The 27,928-nt window shown below is 40.4% G+C and overlaps 1 protein-coding gene across 5 annotated transcripts; it reads left to right on the top strand.

Annotated features, from left to right (window-relative positions):
* The first annotated feature begins 1,893 nt into the window (after window positions 1–1,893).
* On the top strand, window positions 1,894–27,928 carry rc3h1b (ring finger and CCCH-type domains 1b). Of its 5 annotated transcripts, none has more exons than XM_056263957.1 (19): window positions 1,894–2,050; window positions 4,195–4,643; window positions 4,737–4,857; window positions 6,170–6,409; window positions 7,174–7,349; window positions 7,575–7,775; window positions 7,882–8,014; window positions 9,515–9,746; window positions 9,839–10,078; window positions 11,111–11,307; window positions 12,752–13,176; window positions 13,775–13,930; window positions 14,392–14,529; window positions 14,626–14,839; window positions 15,638–15,728; window positions 16,188–16,278; window positions 17,846–18,013; window positions 18,154–18,248; window positions 27,616–27,928. In XM_056263957.1, the coding sequence occupies exons 2-19, from the start codon at window positions 4,413–4,415 to the stop codon at window positions 27,776–27,778; spliced, it is 3,312 nt and encodes a 1,103-aa protein (XP_056119932.1). In that variant the 5' UTR covers window positions 1,894–2,050; window positions 4,195–4,412; the 3' UTR covers window positions 27,779–27,928. The 5 variants fall into 5 exon arrangements, with proteins under 5 accessions (XP_056119932.1, XP_056119941.1, XP_056119924.1 ...); XM_056263966.1 differs by having other exon boundaries at window positions 14,383–14,505; XM_056263949.1 differs by having other exon boundaries at window positions 14,383–14,529; window positions 15,641–15,728.

Below are 27,928 nucleotides of genomic sequence, written 5' to 3'. Positions count from 1 at the left end.
ATGAGCGCTCGCTCAATATTCATGATTGGTCTGTTAATCCCTGCAGAAATCAGACGGATTAGACAAAAATGGAAAATAAATGCGTACTTTAATTCCTTTGATGTCAACCGTAGCATTTCATTGCATAAGTTGGTACAATTCACAGAAGCAGTATTTAAAAAATGCTCTCAGTATGTAAAGGTCAAGTGTGACAGAACAAGTATTTTGAGAGATGCTACTGATTGCATTGCAGTTGTGCAAAAAGATAATCTATACCTGAGAACTTTGAAAATTTCCCAGTGTTGAAAAATACAACATCAAAAATGAAACGTACTAGAGGATTGTTTTACGATCCTGAGGATCTATTTTTTATGCATGCAACATACGCACAACTCATGAAGACTGCCTATGCACACCTTCTTACCCCATTTGTATACGATATGCCATCCAAATCAATCTGTCAATATATGAAACTATGAGTTAGCCATATTATGTGAGCTGATTTGCCCAAAAAGTGTAGCTGCAAAAAAGTCTTTCTCAAATATCTTTGCAGGAATGTGGACTAAACATTGGAAATTGTCCACAGCGAAAGAGAGAGAGAGAGAGAGAGAGAGAGAGAGAGAGAGAGAGAGAGAGAGAGAGAGAGAGAGAGAGAGAGAGAGAGAATGCTAATGTGAATGTGAACATAAATGATGACAGTTGAGAGAAGAGAAATAATCACAGTGTGACAACATTATTACATCTGAACTCTGTCTATGTGAAAAAGTGTGAAAACCATCATGATTAAAAATAATAATAAATAAATAAAAAGCAACAGATTCACATGGAAGTACTGTACATTTCTGTCACATAAGGGGATAAAAAAAAGTAAAAATTATGACATTACATTTATTTTTTTGGGGGTCAATTTCAACATTTTATTTATATCTCATAAATAGAGTTTATGTCATAATAAAGTCTGTCATTAATTATGACATCATGTCAAAATTTTGACTTATTTTTTAAAGTCATTAAAAAGTCATAGTTAAGATATAAAAAGTCATAATTATGATTTGGTTTGTTATTGCGACCTTTCATGTTGTAATTTCATAATTGTAGACGGTCAGTATTTCGTGTTTTATGTCAATTTCCACCTTCATCTTATAAATTTCACAATTTCGACTTTTATCTCATAATGACTTTGGATGTCAAAATTTCCATTTTTATGTTCCAATTGACTTTTATGCCATAATTATGACTTATGTCATGTCTTTTTATCTAATAAATATGACTTAGTTTGCCGTAATTTCATATGTTTATGTGATAATAGCATACTTTTATCATAATTTCGACTTTCATCTGAATAATGACTTTCTATGTCATAATTTCGACTTTCATGTTCGAATAATGACAGTTAGGCTGTCATAAATATGACTTGGTAGGTTAGAATTTCGACTTTTCATCTAATACTTTTGATTTGTTGTCAATTTTTTAATCGGATAAACATAATTGTGACTTTTTCTAATAAATATGACTTTTCTGTCATAATTATGACGTAGTCATACGTAATTTCATAATTGTAGACGGTCATTATTTCGTGTTTTATGTCAATTTCCACCTTCATCTTATAAATTTCACAATTTCGACTTTTATCTCATAATAACTTTGGATGTCAAAATTTCCATTTTTATGTTCCATTTTATGTTGACAACATGATGGTTTTCACACTTTCACATTTTGACCTTCCTTATAATTATGAATTGTATGCCATACTTAGTTTTTATGTCATAGATCGATTTGCCCAGGCATGCTTTTATTGTGTGTGTGTGTGTGTGTGTGTGTGTGTGTGTGTGTGTGTGTGTGTGTGTGTTTTCAGCGCGCTGCTCGGCCACAGGGGGCGCCCCGCTACTCATTTACTCATTCTTCTCCGCCTCGGTGAACTCGAGCGCTGCCTCTGCTGGTAGTTGTGCGCGAGGAACTCCCGAACTACTCCGGCAACCCGTTATAACGGTCGACATGGCGACCGAGGAAATAACCAAGCGTTTTCTTAAGAAAAGATGAAGATAGCTGATACTCAGTGAAGAATGAGCGAGTGAGTGTGCATTTGTTGTGTTGCGCCTGTGGGATATGCAGAACCGCGGGTTTTGCGTGTATTATGTGTTAGTTTCTGGGTGTGGACCGCACACGGCTGGCTAACGGCTAATCTGATAGCACGATTGCAGCATTTAGCCGCCCGGCTAGCCTTGTGTAGCTTCGGCTTGAGCTATTTTTCGGTCAGCGCGGGGGCTTAATCGGTGGTTCGTCCGTGCAACATCTAGTTTTTGACGTTGTCTTTGCCAGTAAATTTGATTTAAGCGGTGTATTCGATTGAAATAGCAATTTCGTTAGCCAGTTTAGCTTATTAGCTTAGGTTGCTAGACTGAAAGCTGTGTTTACACGGGCCTCCGTTTACAAAAATAGCTGTTTACAGTAATCCACGTGATTATGTATTTGCATCTATGCTTACCACATGTCACGATTCCGCTGCAGTGTTTTGACAGTTGGCTGGATAATAATCCAGTGTTTTGGTCAGGTTCAGTGGTTGCTGTGTTACATAATCGCGGGATATCTTGAGGTTTAGCATAACCAGATCGTATATTTCGCATTTATAATCTCTCAATCTCACATCAGCACAAATTTGAGTCTGTTTAATTATTTGTCAATGCTTACAATCCCTGTTATGAATTAAAAGAGGGCGTATTTGGTGCTAGCGTATTCAGCCCAGATAGACACAAGAGCCAGCGAACATTGTGTTAGCTTGATAGCTAATTGAGATTGGACAGTGGAGAACACAAAATTAATCTGTTAATCAATGTGGATTATTTGTGCCAGGTAACTTAAATGGGGTTAATTTTTAATACGTGTCTATCAAACGAGTTCATGTAGCGCTTATACTTTCAGATTTACTATATTAAGTTAAGTTTATTGACAGAGGAGTTAACGTTAGCTGAGGGTAGCCTGTGTACACCACAGGTGAATAGTCCAATTTTAACTAATAGATGTCGCCATACTTCCCCAACCGATAAATCACAATACTTTAATATCACTTTTTTTTTTTGTATTACTAATACTTTTTGTTTTTGTAGTGTTATGTTTAAACATGCTGCGTTATGTAATTAAAAATGCACTTATTTGCATACATTTCCAGCACACAAATCCGAACATGGGATAAAGCCTGGTTCATTTTGTCATATTAATGTTTTTACTGAGTGGATTTTGGATTTCATCTCTCTTTATCACTCCGTTTGTCAGAAAATACGGTCAGACAAAAATACATTTCCACCATGTTTTTAGTGAATAACCCCCTCTGTAAAAACCTCCAGAGTATAGATAGAAAAAAACTGTGAAGTGATAGTTCAACCAAAAATGAAAATGTTTTCATCATTTACTCACCATCAAGTTGTTCCAAACCTGTAGAGTTTCATTCTTCTGTTGAACACAAAAGAAGATATTTTGAAGTATCTGGTAACCAGACAGTTGACGGCACCCATTGACTTCCATAGTGTTTATTTTTTCTACGTTGGAAGTCAATGGCTGCCGTCAACTGTCTGGTTACCAACGTTCTTTAAAATATCTTCTTTCGTGTTCAACTGAAGAAAGAAACTCATACAGGTGTGGAACAACTTCCGAGTGAGTAAATGATGACAATTTTCATTTTTGGGTGAACTGTCCCTTTAATGTTTTTTGTATGTAAATGCTTCTGAAGTTGAGATTTCGGACACGACTTTTAAAGATAGCTATTGTTATTTAAAAGTCTACAGATGCAATTAGATAGTGTAATTAACACTTAAATGTGTATTTTGGATGTTTTATTTCCACTAGTCTGAAAGTAATGGAAGTAAAATAGCATGGAAAAACAAAAACAATGGTTTTGCCTGTAGTGTCTTGCCGTAATAGTCGCTCAATGTAATATTCCTTGACACAATTCTTTTCAGAAACTAGGAAAATACTCTTTAAAGAATGTATGTATTCTTATAATAAATGTTTAAACTAGTCTTGTTTTTAGTTTTCTCCTTTGTTTGGGTAGCAACACACAGTCTGCCCAAACAAACGTGGTTAAGCTTCAATAAGCCAGTCGGTTACTGTATTTAACTGCATAACTGTGTTGGTTAATGTGTATCATGACAGTAAAGATATATTGTTTCTTAATTTCCATATTTGTCAGATTATTCCTCAACGGCATCTCTTTTGTTCCAGGTTTCAGGTTTCACACCATGTGATGATCACCCGGGACGTGTGAACTTATTTAAGAACTCCTGTGTTCAGAAGATTTTTTGATTCCAGTGGAATCTTTCATCCCCCCCCACCCCAATCTATTATTTCCTTTTTGTTAAATGACACACCCAATCACACATACACCTGCACGCACACCCAGGAGAAGCGCCCTTGTTTACATGTAGAACAACCTCGCTACAATGCCTGTACAAGCTCCACAATGGACAGAGTTTTTACTGTGCCCAATATGCACCCAGACGTTCGAGGAGACAGTGCGTCGGCCCATCAGTCTGGGTTGCGGCCACACTGTTTGCAAGATGTGCCTCAACAAGCTTCATCGCAAGGCCTGTCCCTTTGACCAGACGGCCATCAACACCGACATCGAGCAGCTGCCCGTCAACTCGGCCCTTCTGCAGCTGGTTGGGGGTCAGGTGAGGCATTTCGACCGATTTTACCACGCAGCGTAATCGTAGTCTTTCAGATCTCTCACTGTGTGCTTCATTTAATTAGTCTTTTTGTTTCAGGTGCCCAAACAGCAACCTGTGGCGCTCATTGCGTGCCCAGAGGACACCAAGCATTATGATGAGGCTCGGCAGTGCGTTGAGGAGTTGGCCCTCTACCTCAAACCCCTCAGCAGTGCACGAGGTACCTGACATGCTCTCATATGGTCTTTAAAGTAGTTACGTGCACTAAAATAAATGTTATTTAATTGAAAATCGGGAAAAAGTGTGTTTAATTGTTAATTATTGAATGGCAGGCATGCTACAATTTTTGTTCACACAGCAACAGTAAACAGCAGACTAATGCCGAGTTCACACTGCACTATTTTCAAACTCCTCAGATCACTGCTCTTTTCACACTGCACGACTATCTGGGTAGCATTCAGTTGCTGCTGTGTTCACACTGCACAATGGATCTGCGACAGGAGGTTACACATTGCATGCCTTTACTATAGGAAGAATCGACAACTCTGTCCGGTCCTCAAACTACTTTTCACAACCAAACACGCGTGAGAAGTGACAAGGAAATAACGCTAGATCACACGTGCTTGAGACCGGGATTGTTATTAAAAATGATAGACCGCAAGAAGCTTGCGATCCAAATCGTCTGGGCGCTGAAAAGGAGAAAAAGAAAAAATATTATGGAGGATATGGTTTGAGAGACACGGGCAGCAAGGATTGTGTGTTCTGCAAAGAAAGTTGGAGGTAAATAAATAATTTTCCAATGCGCTGCTGTTGCGGCTTTGTTTCTGTTTGATATAATTGTATATATATATATATATTAAGATACTGATATTCTGGTCTGTAACCGCTGCCCTGTATCTTACTCTCTCATTGGCTGCAGGTGATCTGTAGTTTTCAGTCAGAACATATTTTACACAGCAGGATTTTGAATCGCCATTTAGCATGCCAAATATCTCACGGTTTAGATAATCAGCGATTATCTCAGATCGCGTCTTTGATAATTCATTCATTGATTGTCACTCCCGGGAACGAGCACTGATTTGCCTCTGGCATTTGTCGGCGATTTTGCAAATTCTGTCAGCAAGTGAAAAGCGTGCAGTGTGAATCGTCATAAAAGATTGATCTTGAGATTTAAAAGTCAATATTGGTTCAACATAGTGATGACATGTTTACCTGTTGGAGCTTATACATGTAACATATAGATGCTGACATGCTCAAAATGCATCATCTGAGAAGCCATACTTAAATGTCACTTTTTTGGCCCTCCAAAACCATTTCGGGAAAAGCCGCATTTTTTTTATTTTCTAAACCAATCATTTTTGGTTGCCAAAATTACAGTGCATGACTACTTTAAAGTCGCAATGTAACGTAAGTTACATAAATAACAACCACCGTCCATATATAGAAAGCAGATAGGGTGAATTTTCATTTAATGCCAACTTTAAGCCAGTATAATGGGCATGACCAAATCATTTTTTGAAATCATATTTTAGGAGTGGGGTTGAGTAATGCTGCTCAGAGCATGCTGAGCCGCCCCATGCAGAGGAAGCTGGTGACTCTGGTGCACTGTCAGCTGGTGGAAGAGGAAGGACGGGTCAGGGCCATGCGGGCGGCCCGCTCTCTGGGCGAAAGAACAGTTACGGAGCTCATTCTGCAGCACCAAAACCCCCAGCAGCTCTCCTCCAACCTGTGGGCTGCCGTGAGAGCCAGAGGTTGCCAGTTCCTGGGCCCCGGTAAGATGACACTTTAAAAACCTATTCACACCAACATAAATGTTTGCCACGGAAATTTTGATTTGATTTGTCTGTACAGTCCAGTGCATAAAAAAAAAAAAAAACATCCTAATGAATTCTTCCTCTGCTATATGGACCCTTTTCACATTTCCGGTGTTCTCAAACGGGGAAGTCGTCATAGTTGTGTATACTTCTGTTGTAGTGAATGGAAAAAACAACAAATATGGCTTTACAAAAAGAGGAAAAATATATTGAGAGATTGATTACCATGGTCAGAAGAGCAAATTTGCTTTTACTACCTTAGCTGTTGTATTTCCATGCCAAGTATAGTAATAGAACATGCCTAATAGAACACAAAGTATAGAGTTATCATTTATATTTATATATAATAATTTATTTTAGGTAGATTTCTGATTTTAACAACTGTGTAAACGCGTCATCACAGTCTGTGAAAAGGGTCTATTCATTGTCGCTTATCAAAATAGACTGTTCGTGAGAACCATCAAGTCAAATATTTATTGAATGGGATCAAAAGGATGAATCTTATTGGTCAGCTTTGTCACAGAGTGATGGAAAAGAGATTAGAACACCTCTCTGCAATTGTCCATGTCAGTCTAGGCAGATGTAATAATAGTTAAAAAATTAAGTTGCTTATCTCAACGGATTTTCACAGTGAATATTTGTCCTGGTGTTGTAGAGCTCTAGTGTCTTATTGTGTACCCTTTTTTTTTTTTTTTTTTTTTTTTTTTTTTTTTTATCAACAGCCATGCAGGAGGAGGCACTAAAGCTGGTGCTGTTGGCTTTGGAAGACGGATCCGCTCTTTCTAGGAAGGTTCTGGTCCTCTTTGTGGTCCAGAGACTTGAACCGAGATTCCCTCAGGCCTCCAAAACCAGTATTGGACATGTAGTTCAGCTCCTCTACCGTGCCTCCTGCTTCAAGGTAGTTGTCCTTTATTTTGCGCTCGATCTCACCCGAGCTGTTTACATGCATCTTACGAGTTTGTCTGCAGTTTTTCTTTTGTAATTCAGATCTGATGGGAGTTAATTAGATTTGTTTCTGTCTTTCAATGTGCAAATAATATTTTCATTACCATAACAGCTCATTTGCAATAACATTAACAGCTGCAGCTCAAGAGGTTTCAGTTGAGTCTCTTGTGAATCGTAGGTGACTAAGAGGGATGAGGATTCATCGCTAATGCAGTTGAAAGAGGAGTTCCGCACGTACGAGGCACTTCGGCGGGAACACGACTCTCAAATCGTTCAAATCGCAATGGAGGGAGGGCTCCGCATCGCCCCTGATCAGTGGTCCTCTCTGCTGTATGGAGATCAGTCTCATAAGTCACACATGCAGTCCATCATCGACAAGGTGTGACGCCCATCTGTCTGCATGGCTTGAGAATTCCGTGCATCCTTTCGAATTCCAGAAATGGTATTATGTCTCGGAATAATGGATGAATATGCTTCTCTTTCAGCTGCAGACCCCAGCGTCTTTTGCTCAGAGCGTGCAGGAGCTGACCATCGCCCTGCAGAGGACGGGGGACCCTGCCAATCTCAACCGGCTAAGACCTCACCTCGAGTTGCTCGCTAACATCGACCCCAGTCCAGGTTTGCTAAAAGACAGACAAACCCATTATGATGGACTGAGCATATTTGTGTTATACCAGTGGTTCTCAATTTTTATGTCGCACCCCCCTTTTAAATCAGTGTTAATTTCATTGACGAATAATTTTCATCAACGACATTTTTTTGCACAGACGAAAACGAGACGATAACTAAATAAACAGGTTTTAAATGACAAAAACTAGAATTGAGCTCTCTTTCGCGTCTGAATGGACAAATACACACAACTTTTTGTAAATATCAGTGTTGGACAGTACGTAAACCGTTGTGAGAATATCGGATGTGCATTTGGATCCAAACATTCGGTCTTAAAGTGACAGTGCGTTATAAACCTAATGCCGTCTGTGTCCTTAAAGGTGCTATATGTAACTTTTCTACTAAAATGAATCCTTTTTTTATTGCCTGTGTGTGAAGGGGTTGTAATCACACATTACAATGATCCACTTGTCGAGTTTTGCTATTACCTCTGAAGGCCAGTATTCCTATTTCTATGTGAAGTCTCCGGGTCGGATTTACCGCGCGAAATCCATCGGATGTGACGTGCATGCTCGCTCCCGAACGGCGATCCGGTAGGGGGCGTCCCCGAGGCCCGCCACTCTAGCGTTCGGGCAAGGGTTCCCCTGGCACCTTCTCCCCCGAATTTGAGCTCTCTGGGTCTTTGCGTTCCAGAGATACGAGCGATTTTCTTCTGAGATCGTGACGTCACCGGCGTCCGCAATTTTGCAGCGCACCCGATGGTTTTCTGCTAATATCTCTGCGAAAACACCACCAAAAATGATGGAACTTATATGGTTCTTTTCAGCTCGACTAGATGGTCCCAACGAGCTCGGTGCTCGCCGAATCCGTCAAGTATTCGCCGAGATATTTGCGTAATAGACGGTATTGTCTATGAGTTTGAGCACGAGCGCTCTTGTAAAAATTGGTTGCAATCTGAAACATCACCGCTAGAGGCCGCTAAAAGTTCCATAGAGCACCTTTAATATTAATGAAACAACAAAAGAAAAATGAAAGCATTCACTGCTCTTTAATAGCTTTAATAAGGATTCATTATATTTAATTTATACAAGTAAATATGTCTGCTTGAAAGAATAAAGAATGATGTATGAAGTTGTTATAAAGAATGCATATTGAAAAGAAGACCCTGTTCTACTTTAGGATTTAATTTGAAGATATTTATTTTATGTCACAGCAGTTAATTGTGTGTCTGTATTGCATGTTCAAACTTTAAAATCATTCATGATAACGGGTTAATGTTTTCTCCGGGAGTATATAATGGGTTTGGACATTTTAGAGAAATTTTTAATTAATGCATTACAATTTAACTAAACCCATTAGATTTTAGTCGACTAAATCTACTGTATCCCACTCTTTGATAACCACTGTGTTGTATTAAGATATTGAATTCCAGTGAATTAGAGCTGAGCGGTATGATGCATGCTTGCTCTGTTCTGTGATTTATTTTTGCTTTGATTTATCTTTATTCAGATGCTCCTCCTCCCACCTGGGAGCAGCTGGAGAAGGGGCTGGTGGCGGTAAAGACGGTGGTGCACGGCCTAGTGGACTTCATCCAGAACCACAGCAAGAAGGGCGCCGACACGCAGCAGCCTCCCCAGCACAGCAAATACAAGACATACATGTGCAGAGACATGAAGCAGAAAGGAGGCTGTCCCAGAGGAGCTAGCTGCACATTCGCTCATTCTCAGGAGGAGCTGGAAAAGTGAGTGACGTTGTAAAATCTTGCATGTCCGGTAAAAAAAACAACAACAACAGATGATAATGAGAATCTCTTTTGTTGTTTTTGCGTTACAGGTACCGTAAAATGAACAAACGTCTTGCTGCGCGAGTGCCCTGCACCCCTGGCCTGCTGCCTGAGGAGGTGATCCCGCTGGAGCCTGGGCGAAAGGCCCTTACCAACGGCATTGTTGCTGGTCCTGGGACGCCTCTTCCCCAGCTCATCCCCAGAGGCACAGACCCCTCCACGTATGAGCTCTTACTCAAGCCCAAGATGGATGGCTCTAGCCACAGTGCTCCTGGGTCGCCACCTGACTCGTAAGCATTTGATTTCGTCAACCTTGTTTGGCTTCTCGTTCCTTGCTTTTCTGTCATGACTTTAGTATCTGAATTCTTTTGACTCAATCAGCAACGGCAAGATGTTTTATTTTTTCCCAATTTCAGGTCTATTTTATTTATGTTTTTCAATTTTTTGTTAATTCAAAGTTAAATATTTTATTCTTCTCTTCTTCTTTCTCTTGCTGCTCCTGCCGCTCTTGAGTCTATGGCAGCCCATAGAACTGTAAAAAGTAAAAACTAGTAAAAACTAACAACTAGTAAAAAGTTGTGACATTTGGCACATTGATAGAGGACAGTCTGAACATTAACCATAGCAATTTTGAGTCTTTAACTGAATGTTTTTGCTCAACTTTTGAACCGTAATGACTAGAAACAATTTATTTTCTTCCGATTCCTTGGCTCAAGATGTTTCGATTGCACCCACTGATGTCATTTTCCAACATTTTTCCAACGTTCTGAATTTTCCAAAAAACCTATGTTCGAACTCCTCCTAGACCGATGCTCCGATTTTCACGAAAATTTAACCAGATCATCTTCCTACCATGCTGACACAAAAACTAAATAATTAAAGAAAATTCAAGTTGATTTGTCAAACGCCGAACGAATTCGACGAAGAGCATGTCAAAATGGGTGTGAGGCTACATCTCTGCTTATAACTTCTAAACAATTTGACCAAAAATCACGAAACTGGTTGAGATTTGGAGCAGCATGCCTATTGTAATGAAACAGGTCTCGATAGATTACTTGGGTCACGCCAAGACAATAGATACCAATTTTGCCAAAGTTGTCTGAATTTCCTGTTTATTATTATTTTGAGAGGTACATTTTTTTTTAATCCCAAAATTGCCAAATTCTATGACATTCCACATTAAAAGATAAATTCCATTTTTATGTAAGGATTCTGCGATTTTGTCCACGCATCACTGAATAATAGGGCCTATAATAGGTTTGGCTTTAACAGGAACAACATAAGTTTCCACTGACTCATTTCTGCCTCTTGTTTCTCTTCAGTCTGGATACATCTGGCTTGTCCCTGACACCCCACCCTGTGCCTCACCACAGGGCGGAGCACTTACCCATGCCCAAGCAGGTGCAAGTCGTGCCCAGAGGTGCGCCACAGATGTATCCGCAACAGCAGCCCGAGCTCTTCTATCCAGAGCCAGCCAGACCTGCCTCGGGATCTCAGTATGATACTCAGTACCCAGCAGGTGAACGCATTTGCTCATATGAATGGTTGTCTGAACAGATTACGAATATGTCATTCATTGGCTCCCGAGATTCTCGAAGGTCTTTAATGCCAGTTTTGCTACCCAGAGTTTCACCAAAAATTGATCGCTAAGACGTTTTCATCTGATACTGTGTCCTAACTAGATCGTATGACTTCAACAGATGAACTCTGGGTACTGCCGACCAACCAATCAAAATAAAATGTTAACATGCAGAAGATGCATGTTGCACTGAGTGATTAAGTGGAATATATATATATATTTTTTTACAGGACATCCAAGTTGATGACTGTGTTAGCTTGGGATTTAATGAATAGCTGTAAATGTTTGTTGAGGGAATTAGGCCCATCATAATTTTCAGTTTAATTGCAAATGTATTTATTTGTATAAACGGATCAAAACATTAAATGCTAAAAACTAAAATCAACCATTGTAAATGCTACAAGTAAATTTAAGCATCACAGCATTAAAATGTGCAGTATGCATAATGGATATTAATTTAAAGATTTGCTAAATATTACATTTAACAAGGTTATTAAATTAGTGTTTTTAAAGGTTTACTTTTGAATGAGTGTTAGATGGTTATATAAATGTAAAAAAAAATAATAGCAGAAATGACGATGAACAATTAAATGTCTAGCGTCGGCCGATATAATATATTTAAAAATATATTGGCTAATAACTGATATGTTACCAATTTATTGTACAATTTGTGACTAGAAATGGATCTAATTTCTTCTAAAGGCCCAACGAATGTTCGGCACAAAAATTTGGTACGATTTCGCATGCGATTTGTCTGTGCACTTGTTGTGATTATCTTATGATTCTTTTTATGTAAAGCACTTTAAATGACCATTGTGTATGAAATGTGCTATATAAATAAACTTGCCTTGCCTCGCCTTGCCTTGCGCAGACCAATGCGTAAAAAATGGCCTGGTACACAATGCGCTCCGTTTTCAGGACTCCTGCTTGTCACGGAGAAGAAAATCAAACACTATTTACATGTTTTCAGCCGTTCAGTTTTTTTTTTTAATTTACTGTGGTGTTTATCAAACATGACGAAATTCAAGAACACACAGTCAAGAGAGCCGCTTCAGGATTCTTCCTCTGAAATTCAGCAAAATTGTCTGTTCGTGAACGCCATCGCGTCAAAGTTTTATGTAATGGCAGTGGATCTGTTCATGTTACCAAATGCGGATATTATTGTTTGGCCACTATTCTTCACAGTGCGATGGAGGAGAGATTAAAACACCTCTCTGTGAAATTGACGGCATGCAAATGCTTGTGTTGGTCTGAACAATTGCATTAACAGCTGTTCATTCAAATGAAAATGTGTATTGCATGACATTTGTGAATGAATACTTGCCTTAGTGTGAATAGGCATTTGGATTTTTTCATAATGCTCATAACCTTTGTTTTCTTTCAGGCAACCCCTACCCATACCAACCACAGTATGTCTCTCCCCGCTACATCCGTAACCCGCCTCCCCCGGGCGAGTCTGCAGTGCCACCTTACACAGAGCCCTACCCAGGTTACGGCCCAGAAAGCCAATACCAGGGCCACCACTCTGGTCCCCCTTTCTCAGCCCACACCTATGGACCGCCCCCCCATTACAGTCGCAGGCACGGACACTATCCCGCGCCCCCGCCTCCGTTTGCCCCTCCCAGAGACGACTTGGTCAGGATGAGCCCGGTTCCCTTGGACGTTCCCCCGACTGCTATGCCTCCACCTCCATCAGGAGCTGCAGGTTCTCTGTACCACCCCCAGGAGACCTCATCCAGAGACAGATACCCACCGGACGGGTACTATCCAGCAGGACCGCACCACAGCCAAATGAGGTCCCACATAAGAGTGAGTTCTATTCTTCTTAAAGATTTTGCATGCTAAACAATGGGTTTACTTGCTTGATATGCATGCATATAACATTTCAAATAAACTTGTAGAAATAGGTAAATGAACATGATTATAAACACGCACACACATATTTGTGACCATTTTGCTCATGGCCTAAAGCTTTGCTTTATCTGGAACTAACATGACAGCAGTATGCAGAGAGAATGATTTATACATATGTAGCACTCTCGTTGCATGCTGCTGTCATGTTAGTTTTTGACAAAGCAGGGCTTTAGGCCATGAGCAAAATGGTCGCAAAGGATATCACCTCGCGAAGAATGCAGCTCAAACCGCAATCTCTGATTCATTGACATATAATGCTTAAGAACCGGTTTGAGTCAGTCAAAAGGATTTATGAAACTTGCTTTTAAGTTAGCGCTTTGAATCAAGACTCTGTGTGTTATCCATGCATTGTTCAAAGCCATAACTAAAATGTCTGTCTCATTCAAAATGAACCAGAAATAGTTCCTGCGATTGTATATTTTAGGTTAATGAGGCACTGATTTCCTTGTGCACCTCGAGTCAGTTCAGTTGTTTATATGTTCTCCCTCGGCAGGATCCATACAGCCGCCCTCAGCCCAGTCTGGATGACTTGCATCGCAGGCGCAAGGAGCTGCTTGTCCAGCTGGAGGAGAGAAAAGTCATCTCCCCTCCCCCGTTCGCTGCCTCCCCCACTCCTACACACCCGTTCCCCAACGACTACCCTCAGGAGGTGAGTCCTGAACGAGATCCCCCAATGCTTGCTTGCAGTTATATCATCATGAATATAACATTGAAGCTTATTTTCTCCTCGGAATAAAAAATAAACATGATCATTGCAGCTTTGTATCTCACAATTCTGACTTGGAGTTTATATCTGGCAATTCTGAAATATGAACTCAATTCTGAGAAAAAAGTCGGAACTGAAACATGTTAACTTGCAATTGTAATTCTGACAAGAAGAGTATTTTGAGAGAAACTAGTAATTGTTGGAAAAAAGTCTATTTTGATTACGTGGCAGAAAAAAAAAAAAATTGAGTTGCTAGATATAAACTCGCAGTAGTGCAAATAAAGAATTGTGAGATTAAAAAGTTGTTTTTTTTTTTAATCCGTGCTGGAAACAAGCCTCCAAAATATAATGCTCAACGTTGCTCTTTGTAATTTTTGAATTCTGAACGTCTGCAGTATTTGGAGGACGGCTCTAAAGCCTTTGGAAGTCGGGAGCCGGACTATGCTGGGCAGTATTCCCCGTGGTCATGTGACACCATAGGATCATACATTGGCTCCAAGGATGCTAAACCAAAAGATGTCAGTAATGCTGTGGAGATGATGGCAAGTGATCTACATCACACTTTGTGTTTCCACACATCAACTGAGACTGTAAGTAATGGGTCTTATTTGTTTCCTTCCTGTACTCTCCTACAACAGAATGCAGAGGGAAAAGTTCTGCGTGAACCTCCACTGGACACCCAGCGGCGCTCCGCGGAAGCCAAAGACGACGATCCCATCATTCCCTTTGGTCCTCTGCCCACAGTGTCTCCTTTTGGTGCCATTTCACGTACCTCTAAAACGGGTTACCAGACCACTGGGCCTGTACAGGCCATGGCGTCCTCACAGGTCTCGGGCTCCAAACACATGACAGGTGACTGGAGATCTTTATAATAGTCATCAATAGGGATGGAACGTTTTCTGGTTGATGGAAAGGTGCAATTAACAATTCTTAGTACTTTTCAGTACATTTGAATGGAAGCTTCCACCACGGAATTTTTAAAAAGAAAATTGCGACTTTTTATCGCAATTCTGACCTTTTTTCTCACATTTGCATGATATAAAGTTGCAATTGCAAGTTATAATGTCAGAATTGCGGTATAAACTCACAGTTCTGGATTTTTTTTCCCCATGCAATTGTGAGATATAAACTCGCTCAATTCTGGGGGGAAAAACTGACTTTTTTCCCTCAAAATTACAAGTTATCTCACAATTCTGACTTTATAACTCGCAATCGCGACTTTATATCACGCAATTTTGAATTTATTAGTTGTTATTGTGACACTATACCATGCAATTGAGAGATAAAAAGTCGCAATTACCTTATTGATTTTTTAAAGATTGAATTATCGGAATTTCAATGGTGTATTGGTTCAAGAAGCGACATGAATCTCAGTGTACACTATCGATTTAAAGTGCAGTCATGTTCTCCGTAGACATTTCAGTAGGAATCCAAACGATCAGAAATTTTGCCTGGCAGAAGTTTTGTCTTTAAAGTTGGTCACCCAGATTCGCTGCAATATCCAACAGAAAGTAGATTGCTTTGAAAGTGACTTCATACAACGCTACACCTATTAACAATTAATAATGATGTGATCATGTGACCGCTCCTGTAGACTTTCTTGATCAGCAGTTGTAGTTTTATTTTTGGTAAAGTTTGTTTTCCTCTCAGCAGACTATCCGTATGGAAGCCACAGCGGATGGGGCGGACCGTCGTACCCTCAGCACCAGAGCATCAACTCTCAGGGACACTTCAGCGAGCGGTACTTACCCTTGCCTTTACACGGCCAGAACAGTGTCAGTCTCGTCACTGAAGTTACTAACAGAAATGTTCAAAGAATATTTTATTATCATTGATAAAGACAAGATGAAAAGATGCATCATGGCAATGCTAGATGTTTTTAATTGAAAACAATGGTGATGAAAACGACAAGATATTAACAATGCACTAATAATGTTTGAAAAAAGAAAAAATTAGAGAGAATTTGAACTTTGGCCTGTTACATATTGGTTTTTGTTTTTGCCGTTATTATTGGCAAGTACAATTATTTTTGTTGGCTTAAATTATATGCCATTTAAGTCTAGTAAAATGTTCTAAAATAACATCATGAACTTTCCTCAAAGAAATAAGCTATGCAGATACTTAATCAGGATGCGTAATCAGGTTTTTTTGTATGTTTTAATTTTTGAGCATTGTGTTTTTTTTCCCATGTTTTTGCCAGTCTGCCCATGTCTGCCCCTGACCGCGAGCAGCTCAAGATTGAGCTCCAGCAAGTCAACCAACAGATCAGTCAGCAGACCCGCGGGATGGAGGTGTGTTTGAAATTTCCGTCTAAATTCATGACTCCCAACTAAAAACTGTCTTATGGTCATTAGGCCATCCTTAAAAATATTCTTGTTTGCCGTAACCCGACCGACCCTGTCAAATTAGGACCGACCCAATTTTTTATTTTTTTCCCCTTTTAGTCCGTCCGACTTGCCGGTTGTAAACTTGCATTAAGACCGACCGATTTTTTTTTTACTCTTCAAACAACTAATACAAATGCAATAAAATAATATACATTTATTATAGTAAGTATTGTGAATATAAATTGCGTAGGCTACGTTCTTTCTTTTAAATAAAAACCAGTGGCGTCATCTATTATGATTATGTTTACACCATTGGTTTACGCATGTCACACTATGGCCTGTGCGTTCGCTTCGTTTCATTCACTGTCAATGGTTCGCGCTCGGTGATGATGGCTGCGGCGCGGCTGCTTGTGAAATACGTCTGTATGAGCCTACATTTAGTCGCTCATTATTCGAAATTCAAATAGGGAATCGATGTTAACGGCCTTTCCTCGGAGCGCGTCCAGCTCGTCATGACATGCCCACCGCGAACGCACGTCACACAGCAACTGCAGGCTCTGACAAACAAACACACATAAGTGTGGGAAGCCAAACACGCCGAAAGGGGGACGAAACAGCGCGGTGTGTTACAGAGTTCGCGCTGCGCTGACTTGTAATCTGCGTGGCTCAATGGACCGAGACGCGCGAGCGCGACAGACTCGACAGCGCAGGAGAAGTGTTTGCTTGCGCCAGCCAATGGTCAGAGCGGCAGGAACTAATCTCACCAGCGCCACGCTGACCAATAAAACAGCACATCCCATACCGAAATGTACTAAATTGCACAAAAGAAAATCGACCATTCCATAATATGTCAGGACTACTTAATCGGCCTATAGTTTCCTACAATGCGCCTAGCCATTTGACCACACTGATTTCCGTTAATAATAGCAGATGTTTATGGGTCAAATCTCTCACTCTCTCCCTGCAACTTTTTGTTACCCTCCTTTCCTGCCCCTAGACCAGAAAGGGGGCTTGTAACAGTATGGGTCAAATGTAAACGAATGGTGCCAAACGCGCTGTTTTATTGGTCGGTGCGGCGCTGGTGAGATTAGTCATTTTAATTTATTTGTTTCCCTCTGAAAATCCACTTTCATTGAAATCTAGTGGCTCCTTTTTTTCTTCTTTTTTTTGATTCTGCCTATTTTTTTCCAAATGAATGCAGCTGGAATTAATGCAATAAATATGTTTTTTTTTTACAAAGATTTCAAATTGTTTGTGGTCTATAACCTGTATCAGAATGAGGTTCGCAATGGTGCGCCCGAAGGCATGGGGGTTGAAGACCCAGTCAGTGACGTCACGATATGCAAATTTGTTTAAATTCATACCGACCTAATCACCATGACCAAAATTATCCTTTTTTTTACATTGAATCTTGAAAAAAAAAAATATAGACCTACCTACCGACCCTTTTTTTTTTTTTTTTTTGCTGTTACTGCAAACCAAAATATTTTTAAGGATGGCCTTAATGTGAATATCGCGCTTGTGCGCTCAGGCTGCCAGTAACTCCATGCTCCTACAGAGGGAGGCGTGCGCGCTGGCGTCTCAGCCCGCGGCCGGGGTGAAGTGGTCTTCAGGTGGCACTGTGTCCAGTGAGCAGCTCAGCCTGGAGCTTCATCACGTAGAGCGAGAGATCGGAAAGAGAACCCGAGAAATTGCCATTGTGAGTCAAACAGCCACTGTTAGTGAAACAGGAAATGTATAGTTTCAGTTATGAGTGTTTTTATGAGGTTATTTTTTTGTAGAAGTGCTGATTTATTCTGGTACAGTCTGAACTCACTGAACCTGTTTTTATGATTGAAGGAGAACCAGGTGGCCCATGAGTACAAGCTGAAGGCCACAGAGAACGGGCAGCCTGACCATAAAGCCCAGCTGGAAGAACTCTCTTTAGCACTGGGGTGAGTGAGGAAACTTGTTTACTACCGCTTTTTCAACGCGCCGCGCTCGAGGCCCAACCTTCTTTTCCATCCATCCGTTGCGGATACTATTATGCTCGCCTCGTGTTTTTAAGAGCAAAATCGCGTTCTGTTTGATCAACCCCTAATGCCTGTCACTCAGATGTCAATTTTTTTTGTCAAATTGAACAAACTAAAGCGCTTCTCCTCATGTGGGCGAATGAAGAGAACGGCGCGACTTTTAAAGATCACTTCCGATGACTGTCAAAATTCTCGGGGATTTTGGAGCTGATGTGTGAATGGTTTGCTACCGTAAAAAAGCCAGAATGCCGTTGCTTGTGTGAACAACATATTTGTGTATTTTTACCGGGATCGGCACAGGGTTTCCGCGGGGTTGTAAAAAGTAGTAAATTAAATTATGCCAAATTAAGGCCAGTAAAAAGTAGTAAACGTCATCTGACGAGGTAGTAAATTTTCGAACCCCCATCCAACTAGGCCTATGTGTTTCAATTTGTGTTAAGTGCAGGACTTTGTTCTAAAATTCCTAAAATTCGCGTGGATTTATTTATATGTTGCGAGTAGGACCTGAGCGATATCATGTGATGTGGTGTTTGCTGAAACAAACTGGGTACCCGGCTGGCTTGCTGCCCAACCTGTTCGCGAGTTCGCTTCTATATCAGTCGGCCGCCAAAGCCATATTTGATCGGTGAGTAGCCTAATGTAGACGACTGACTGCTGCGCTTGTGACAGGGTGCATGTTAACTGAAAGAAGGAACAGAGAGAGAGCGCCCCGGCTGCGCGCGCGCACTCAATTCACTCTTGCTCTCTCTCCCTCGCTCATGTTAATCAAAATCTATTAGCACAATGGTAAAAGGTCCGAAGACCGAAGTTTCACGTGGCGCAATTGGAAATTTATTTCCATCTGTGTGTGAATTGTGCTAAAAAACGTTGCCTTATCTTCTCTGAAAGGCGTTCCCCACATTCAGATGATATAACCACACTTTCAATAAACAAAAAAAATCTATCCTAAAAAAACCTATTTGTTGACACAAATTTTATGCGATGTCCTAACTGATGGGATAACCACACAATGCGTACACGTCCGCTAATGACGCGTCACTTTAATGAATGGTTAAAACGACTGATTAGTTAACATGAACTATTAATAAACTGCACGTCTACATCATTAATTAATCTTTCTTAATGTCAATTTCACCATATAGCCTACATTATTGAAATCAAAAGTTGTATTTGTTAACATTAGTTAATGCACTGTGAAGTAACATGAACAAACAATTCATGTATGTTGTAAACTACGTAGTATTTTCAGGTTATTTATATTATAATGTGTGGAAACATTGCCAAAAAAATAAATAATAATAATTTAGTTTAGACTGGACTGGAGTGAGGTGAAACCAGAAAAAGCAAGTTGTTATCTAGCAGCAATTTTTTTTATTTAATTACAAAAAAATTCAGCTAATTCTATTAAATTTTACAGTATATGGTAGAAAATTAGACTTAAATAAACTTTTAAAATAAACTTTTTAATGCTTCGTTTTTATTCTACTTTTTGATATTGATATGATTATACCAAAACAATTATCAGGTCCAGCAAAGAAGAAAGCTATGAAATCAAGTGGTAAAATCAAAGCTTAAAAAAATAAAATAAAAAAATAAATAAAAAGAGGGCAAGAAAGGATAAGTGTCTGTCGGCCACCATCGAAGACCAATTTTGACCAAGGAAAAAACCCTGGACATTATGGGGAAATGCAAGTTTTCTAAGATTATCATATTTTATCTTTCATTTAGAGACAAGTAAAATAATGAAATGAGCAATAGAATGAACAGTGACAGAAACAGAAGCATGCTTTTTAGCAGGATTAATTAAGCATGAAAATATCTGAAGGAAATATATATTTGATGAACAAATTAAGCCAACTAATATGATTTATATTCTTTTGGTTTATCTACTAATACATTTAAAAATGACAAATGCAGTGAAAATTCAGGGATCGGTTACGGTATCGATATCGGCGAGTACAAAAAATGAAAGTATTGGTATCCGTCTCGTTCCCTAATTGAAAATATTTAACGGGTTCGCGTGATGGAGGAGCAAAGCAGTGCCATATTTGAAGCACATTTAGAGATGTGATTAAATAAATTGCTGTTTTGGGATAGTAATTTCACTGCTTAAAGGGATAGTTCGGCCAAAAATGATATTTAAACGATGCATTACTCACCCTCAAGCCGTTCGAGATGCATATGTCAATCTTGTTTCAGACGAACACATTTTCAGTTATTTTAGAAAATGTCTTAGACCCTTCAGTGGATATAATGTGAAGCAATGGGGTCCACCTCCTTCAAGTCCCAAAATGTGCATATATCCTTCACAGAAGTAATCCATCCGGCTCCAGGGGGATAAACGAAGGCCTTATGAGGGTAATCCGTGCGGTTTTGTCGTAAAAATATACATATTTAAAACTTTATAAATAAAAATATCTGACTTCCGGCAACGATCGACGCGCGTCCACGGGTGATGGAAGTCGGCGTACGAGGTAGGACGTAGCGTCGTGACGTAGAACGAACGCGCCCGCGCAGCCAGAGAGCTATGCAGAGAGCAGAGCAAAACATCACCCGTGAACGCGCGTCGATCGTTGCCGGAAGTCAGATATTTTCATTTATAAAGTTTTAAATATGTATATTTTTACGACAAAACCGCACGGATTACCCTCATAAGGCCTTCGTTTATCCCCCTGGAGCCGGATGGATGACTTCTGTGAAGGATATATGCACATTTTGGGACTTGAAGGATGTGGACCCCATTGCTTCACATTATATCCACTGAAGGGTCTAAGACATTTTCTAAAATAACTGAAAATGTGTTCGTCTGAAACAAGATTGACATATGCATCTCGAACGGCTTGAGGGTGAGTAATGCATGGTTTAAATATAATTTTTGGCCGAACTATCCCTTTAAGTCTGCGTGTGTGAGAATGTGTGTTTGTGGGTAAGTGTGTGTGATGTGACACACTTTATTATTAATCTTTATTAATGTTTATGGCTGTTAAGTGTCATTTGTTTTTAAGTGCCGAGGTTATTATTCACCTTATTAGGGCTAAGGGTTAACGTAATGGTTAGGATAACTCAAGGGCTAGGGTTAAAGGGGTCAAATAATGCCATTTTTGTACAAGTTAATATGAATCTTTAGGGTCTAAATGAAAACTTTGTAATATACTTTTATTAAAAATTCTCATTAGTATTTTAAGAAAACACTCATTTTACCAGCTCAAAAACAGCTCTGTTTTCAGCACACCGTTTCAGTGCACAATCACATGCCTTTAAATGATAATGAGCTTTGGTCACCCCGCCCCTCTGCGTACACAGTTTTTAATAACACAATAACCATAACGCGTTGTTCATTATAAACGTGGGATTATGAATTATATTGAGAACATTGTAACGTTACATAGAATACATGTTGTGTTGGTAGTAAAAAATATTGTGGAGGTAGTAAAAAAGGTAGTAAATTCATCTCTATGATTCCTGCATATACCCTGTGGCAAGTCATTCTGGCAATTTTACAGTAATTTCCCGGGATTGCTGTGTGAAAGGGGCTATTATCATGTTTAAGAAACCAGTTTGAGATGATTTGAGCTTTTGTGACATGCGTGTTCAAGGTTCGACGTGTTTTGCGTTCAGAGATGCTCTTCTGCAGACCTCGGGTGTCACGAGTGTTTATTTGAGTTTCTGTTGTCTTTCTATCTAGTCCATGGGCCCAGGCCACAATTTTCACTAATTGGTACCACCAAAGGTGGCAAATTCTAGTTTGATTTTTTTTTTTAGTCCATATCTCTAGATGATATTTCAACATGATAACCTTTTGTAAGTGGTAGCTTTGTCACAGAAATTAGCCTTCAATGACCGTTGAGCCAAAGACCTGTTGAGCCAAAGAATGAAAAAATCTTGTAACTTTATTTGAACAGAACATGTCATACAAAGAAAAACTAAATAATTATACCTTATTCATGAACTTATTTGGCCACTGCAAAATGTTTCTGTTTTTTCATCATCATCATCATCGTCATCATATTCAAACAGTTTCACGACATCAGTATTCTCCTCCTCCTCCTCCTCCCTCTGATTGCTGCAGGTTTGTAGCTTGCACATTTCTGTGCACTTTAATTTATTGGCAAGACGGGAACAGTCGGGAAGCTTGCAGGTCCGTGAACACTTGCAGGCCATTAGCTCCAGCACAGCCATTGGTGCTGGGGGTCCCCGCATTCAGTCTAACATGAGCATACCTGAACAAATAAGTGGGAGATATTTCTCATCCATTTCGGTGAGGTGTCCAAATGTCAAGATATTACTTATAGATATTTATATAAGACATAAGACATCCAGAAGGCAGACAGGGGACCATTGTTATCTCTAAGGTAGCTGAGGAACTCATTGAATCGTGTCAGAATGCGTTGACATGAATCTTGCTCGAGGGTTCCCTCAAATCTTGTCTTAGATATTTCTTCACACAGGTTATGGACTGCTTGCAGAGTTGCTTCCAAATGAATAAGATCTTCCTGACCATGGATTCTGTTCTAACCATGAAAACCTTTCCATGCTAGTCTCAGGAAAGCCTCATAGAGCAGCTTGTGGAGCCTTACTCCTCGATTATACCTGTGACCATCAGTAACCCCTGAGATTGAGCCATCAGCTATCACTCCTGCCTCTACACAAAGGTCTCTTAGACCAGCATCTGCAAACCGTTTTCCAATTGTTGCCATGAAAGTACAGGTGGTATGGAAGACCCCCATTCTAAGGATGATGTTCTTGAATACCTCCTGGTGTTTCCATGTAATTTCTGCAGCTTTGGCATATAATGCCTGGTCAAAAACAACAACAATGTTGTTGAGCTGCAGAGACTTCATGATCCTTATTGGTTAAGTACCTCATGTACTGTTGATAACTGTGTAGCAGGAGCATTGATTGTGGGCAAATAGCCTATACTATCTTCTTGTACACTTGTATCATTGTGGGTGAGGATGTTTAACCCAGTCCAGCTGCAAACATCTTTGTTGGAAAGACGAGCCATTAGCCACACGTGGTTTCTGTCTGCTGCATCCTGTAGAAAGGAGGCATGATTAGTCTCAACTGTCTGTATAACAGGAGGATTGGCACGTTCTCCTGCATTGTAAATGGGAAGTACCATCTCTACTGCTTCAATGCTTCTCTTCTTGGTTTTGGGGATGCAAGGCAAAGCTCTGGTCCCAGCATTATGATCAGCAATAGGCTTTGTTTGCACAGCAATTCCGTTCACTCCAAGTGATGTCCCTTCACCACTGATTGTCTCCTCTAGTCTGTCTATATCCACTTCCTTCCAAGCACCTCCACTTGCTGCTTGCTTCTGAAGGCAAAGGTCTGTGTCAATTTCTTCTACCTGAGAATATGAAACACCATGGCCAAGTCTATTCAGTATCTTTATCAGTTCCACATTTCCGATGAGTGACTTGACAGCTCTGGGATGGGTTATTACCTACTTTGGATAAACCTGTTAGGAGTGTCTGGAGAAACTCCACTAGAGATGTAGGAGTGCTGTTCATCATCTCAAGATCTGACGCATGTGGTGGCCATGCTTGACTAATATCTTGGTTCCGAATATCACCTGTGATCTTCAGTGCCACTTGCGATATGATGTCTTCGCTAATGCTTGAAATTTCAGCCGTCTTAAACTACTTCGCATCTCCACACACTCATCAATCTATTTTTAATTACTCACAAAGTTCTTATTTTATAAAATAGGTATCAAATGAAAAAGTGGACCTTCTGCTTCACAGTGATGCTAGTAGATTGCTTGTAGAACAAAGATGGTCTGAGTAATCTTGATTTGAAAAATCTAATTAAAATAAAACAAAGTTGCAATCATCGGTCAATTCTTCACTCATTTTCACACTGCAGAGTCATAGCTGAATAAGTTGAGAAGTGCCTGTAGCCTCCAAGGGTAACGCATATCAAAATAAACAGCAGGACTCACCTTTTCAGATGAACATAGTGGCTTTTATCTGTACAACGAGGTATGGAGGAGTAATCTGAAACTTTTGAAACTAGCACCAGTCGTTGTTGTTGTTGCATAATATTATTTCATATACAGTACATACATATTTTTTCAAATTGCTAGGTCATGGATTGTCCCACCATCATGGTTCTGATATCACCAGATTACAGACAGTCTTGTCTATCCATATCTGAAAAGATACCCCCCTTAACATCAATATCTTTTGAGATAGATTTACAAATATAATAATTTAGTAGATGCAAAAATATTTTTCTTTAATATGAAGGCTAATACAAAACGTATACCACATATATCATGTCAAATGATGGCAGATCTGGATAGCCCTGACTGTCCTGAAAAAATAAACATATAGCATGTATGGCTACCTCTTATAATAGACTTTATACAAACCTGCGGGGCAGATACTGTAGGACGACGATAATGGCAATAATAATGATTGTCCCAGAATATTAGTAAAGCTACTCATTTGAAAAGGTTATCATGTTTCAAAGTACTTATATGGACTCAACAAACAAACTGGTACCAAAGAAATTTTGCCACCTTAGGTGGTACCAAATTCTGGCTTGGCCCATGGACTAATCAGCTGAACCTGGTCATTCTCCTCTGACCTCTGGCATCAACAAGCCATTTTCTCCCACAGAACTGCCGCTCACTGGATATTTTCTCTTTTTCTGACAGTTCTCTGTAAACCCTAGAGATGGTTGTGTGTGAAAATCCCAGTAGATCAGCAGTTTCTGAAATACTCGGACCAGCCCTTCTGGCACCAACAACCCTGCCAAATTTAAAGTCACTTAAATCACCTTTCTTCCCCATTCTGATGCTCAGTTTGATCATCTCGACTATGAGTGTCTCAATCAGCTCCCAAGGCTTCCTAGGTCTTGAATCAGTATATCGTGCACACTAATTCGGGAACTGGTAAGGACCCTGGCTGACTACACATTAGGACACTGATTTCCAGTTGCATACATGCAGCATTATGTTTTTGTTTTTTTTACAAGCGTGACAACCGCATTCTGTAACTGAACTGACACTTGCACATCCTCAGGACTTACAAATGCATTCTCTGCAAACCCGCGCTGTATGAACTGAGCGTCACTGGACAGCTAGTTGTCTGCCATATCTAGGGCTGGGCATCGTTTTGATTTGAACGATTCCGATTCTTCCTTTCGATTTCGGTTCTTTTCGATTCTCGATTCCGATTCTTTGAGGGGTGGAGTCAAAACATGTCACAGGCTCATTTTGATTCAATAAAGAGTTTTAGTTTTGGGAGCTGCAGCCCATGTGGGAGAAAATTAGGAATGCCTCTGCACCAGACCAAAAAACAGATTTGCAGAACTTGCACCCTGGTCTGGACTCTCTGGACATGTATAAACAGTAATATTAGGACGGCTACTAGCGTGGGGAATTTGCATAATGCTACATTCATCTACGAGGGAAAAAATTATTTCAGTAACGTTCTTGTTGTTCACCACAATTAGCAATTTGGTCAAGCGCTTTGTTACACTACAATCACTTACCTGATTGTGACGAGGTAACGTTACTAACGTTGGTTAGCGCAGGGTTGCCCGAGGAGGACGAGACAGTGGACCTGCGCAGCACGTCGAACACGCTACACTCCTTAATAATTTGTACACCATGCAGGCATAGGCGTAATTTGCGGGTGGGACATGTCCCACCCACTTTTTGCCAGGGTTGATATTGTCCCCACCAAAAACGTCTCGCGGCACGGATGTACCAATACAAATAAATAAATAAATCATCTCCAGTTAACTAGCAGAGCCATTAATTTCGTTCTTTTGTTAAATAAAATGCGATCTAGCGCAAAAATGTGTTGTTTTTTAAATCAAGTGATCAAAGTGCTCGTTGCGGGCAGCGATCAGTGGTGCGGATTCTCTTATGGCTCGCGCAGTACGCGCGCTTCAATCCGTTGCAGAGACTCTAATTTGTTCCAGTGAAATCACAAAACAAATTGCACACCAACGTTTCCCTGCTTGATATACAACCACTGATGAACATATTCGGTTTTGATGAGAGAAAAAAAAAAACTATACGAGTGCGGATTGGAACCCAGAACCTGTGACATGCGTGGCAGAAATTCTGCCACTGGACCAATTACGTACACACGTAAGTGTGACAGACACTTAAGACCCAGGCTTTTTAAGGTGAAATAAAGCCACACTTTTGAGCGCCGCTTACCGTGCTCCATGGCTGCAACAGAACAAGCGGGCGCGGCAAGCACTTCCAGAAATCCGGTGGCCACTATGGACCAAAACTTGCGCGTTTGGAACCGATGATCGGAATCGAAAACAATTCCAATGGAATCGTTATTTTTTAAAGGAACCGGTTCTCGATGCCCAACCCTAGCCATATCTTGTAATGTGAGAGACACACTGTATAATCATGTTAATAAGTTCTGTGTTAATCATGAGTGGTTACTTTTACTCAGAGATGGTTGTGACTTCAGCTTTAAATTAAAGCTGCAGTCGGCAAGTCTGGCAGATTGAGTGGATTTAGGCAAAATTTTGAATGTTTACAACTCTCATGCCCCTCCCCCACTATCAAACGGATACCCTCCCACCGAGTTCGTGCTCGTCAGTGCGTGTGCACCAGGTTATCTGTGAACGTGCCCGTCTCATCAGCATCCATCAACACCATGGAGTATTTGGAGGTATGCTGCCCTGGCTAATCTACCGATAGATTGCAATTGCTAACGTCATTTATACTCTTAATGAGCTTACTTGATTTGTTAGTGTTTTGAAAGCGAGATACATCCGCCATCACTCTTCGTTACTGCGCGAACTTCCGGCGTGTGCATGTGATTGTAACGTGAGGGGTGGCGTGTGCCCGATCTGTGATTGACAGTCAGATCTCACACCCCCCTGCGCTGATTTGACATGATGAACCGGGAGCTGTGGATTTTTGCAAAACAAATAACACGCTCCAGGTGGAGTTAGAAGCTCGGGTTTTTTTCTAAAACCACTTTATTTCTGTTGTTCTGTCGGATTATAGTGTCGATTTCACTGAATATGATCAAACAAATGTTGCCGACGGCAGCTTTAACAAAAAATAAAGAGATTAATCGATTATCAAAATCCAGCCCTAGTTTGAATGGTCTCCATTCTACACGTTTACCTTGACATTGTTACTCATTAGGCTCATCAGTCTATTCGCTTAAGCTACCATCAGCAAAGACCTAAAACAGCCTCTTGTGTTGTCTGTTTTCCTGTTGCTGTTAGGCATGTCTGAATAATGTTTCCACAAATACACTTATTCTCTTTTGTCTGTTCCCCTTCTCTCCAACAGCGAGGTGTCTAATGGATCCAGTGGCATGAAGCCAGCCAGTAGTATGGGTGGATCTATGCTCTCGCTGGCCAATAAGACGTCGTCTCTCTCCCTCTGCTCCGCTGACCAAGCGGCGAGTAGCTCAGACCTTCAAAAGAACGGGGTCGTTCATTCTTGCTCTTAAGAGTGTATTCACACACCTACACACACATTTACGCAGACAACCTCTCCAGAGGTCAATATTCCTCCTCGGAGGGCTTTGAAATTTGTCTCTTGACCAACTCGACCGGTTTCAAGAGGTTTTGCAAGATGCGTTTTTAATAATCAGACGGAG

This window comes from Rhinichthys klamathensis, unplaced genomic scaffold (genome assembly GCF_029890125.1).
Source record: "Rhinichthys klamathensis goyatoka isolate OS25496 unplaced genomic scaffold, OSU_Roscu_1.1 h1tg000011l_1, whole genome shotgun sequence".
Classification (NCBI taxonomy): Eukaryota; Metazoa; Chordata; class Actinopteri; order Cypriniformes; family Leuciscidae; genus Rhinichthys; species Rhinichthys klamathensis.
The sequence above is the reverse complement of the archived record's forward strand: the minus strand, read 5'-3'. Positions and strand labels throughout refer to the sequence as shown.

Coding starts and splice junctions, on each gene's coding strand:
- rc3h1b (XM_056263941.1), top strand. CDS start 4,413: ATGCCTGTACAAGCTCCACAATGGACAGAGTTTTTACTGTGCCCAATA. Junction 13,177..13,774: donor AAATGAGGTCCCACATAAGA/GTGAGTTCTATT, acceptor CTCCCTCGGCAG/GATCCATACAGCCGCCCTCA. Junction 16,279..17,845: donor AGCAGACCCGCGGGATGGAG/GTGTGTTTGAAA, acceptor TTGTGCGCTCAG/GCTGCCAGTAACTCCATGCT.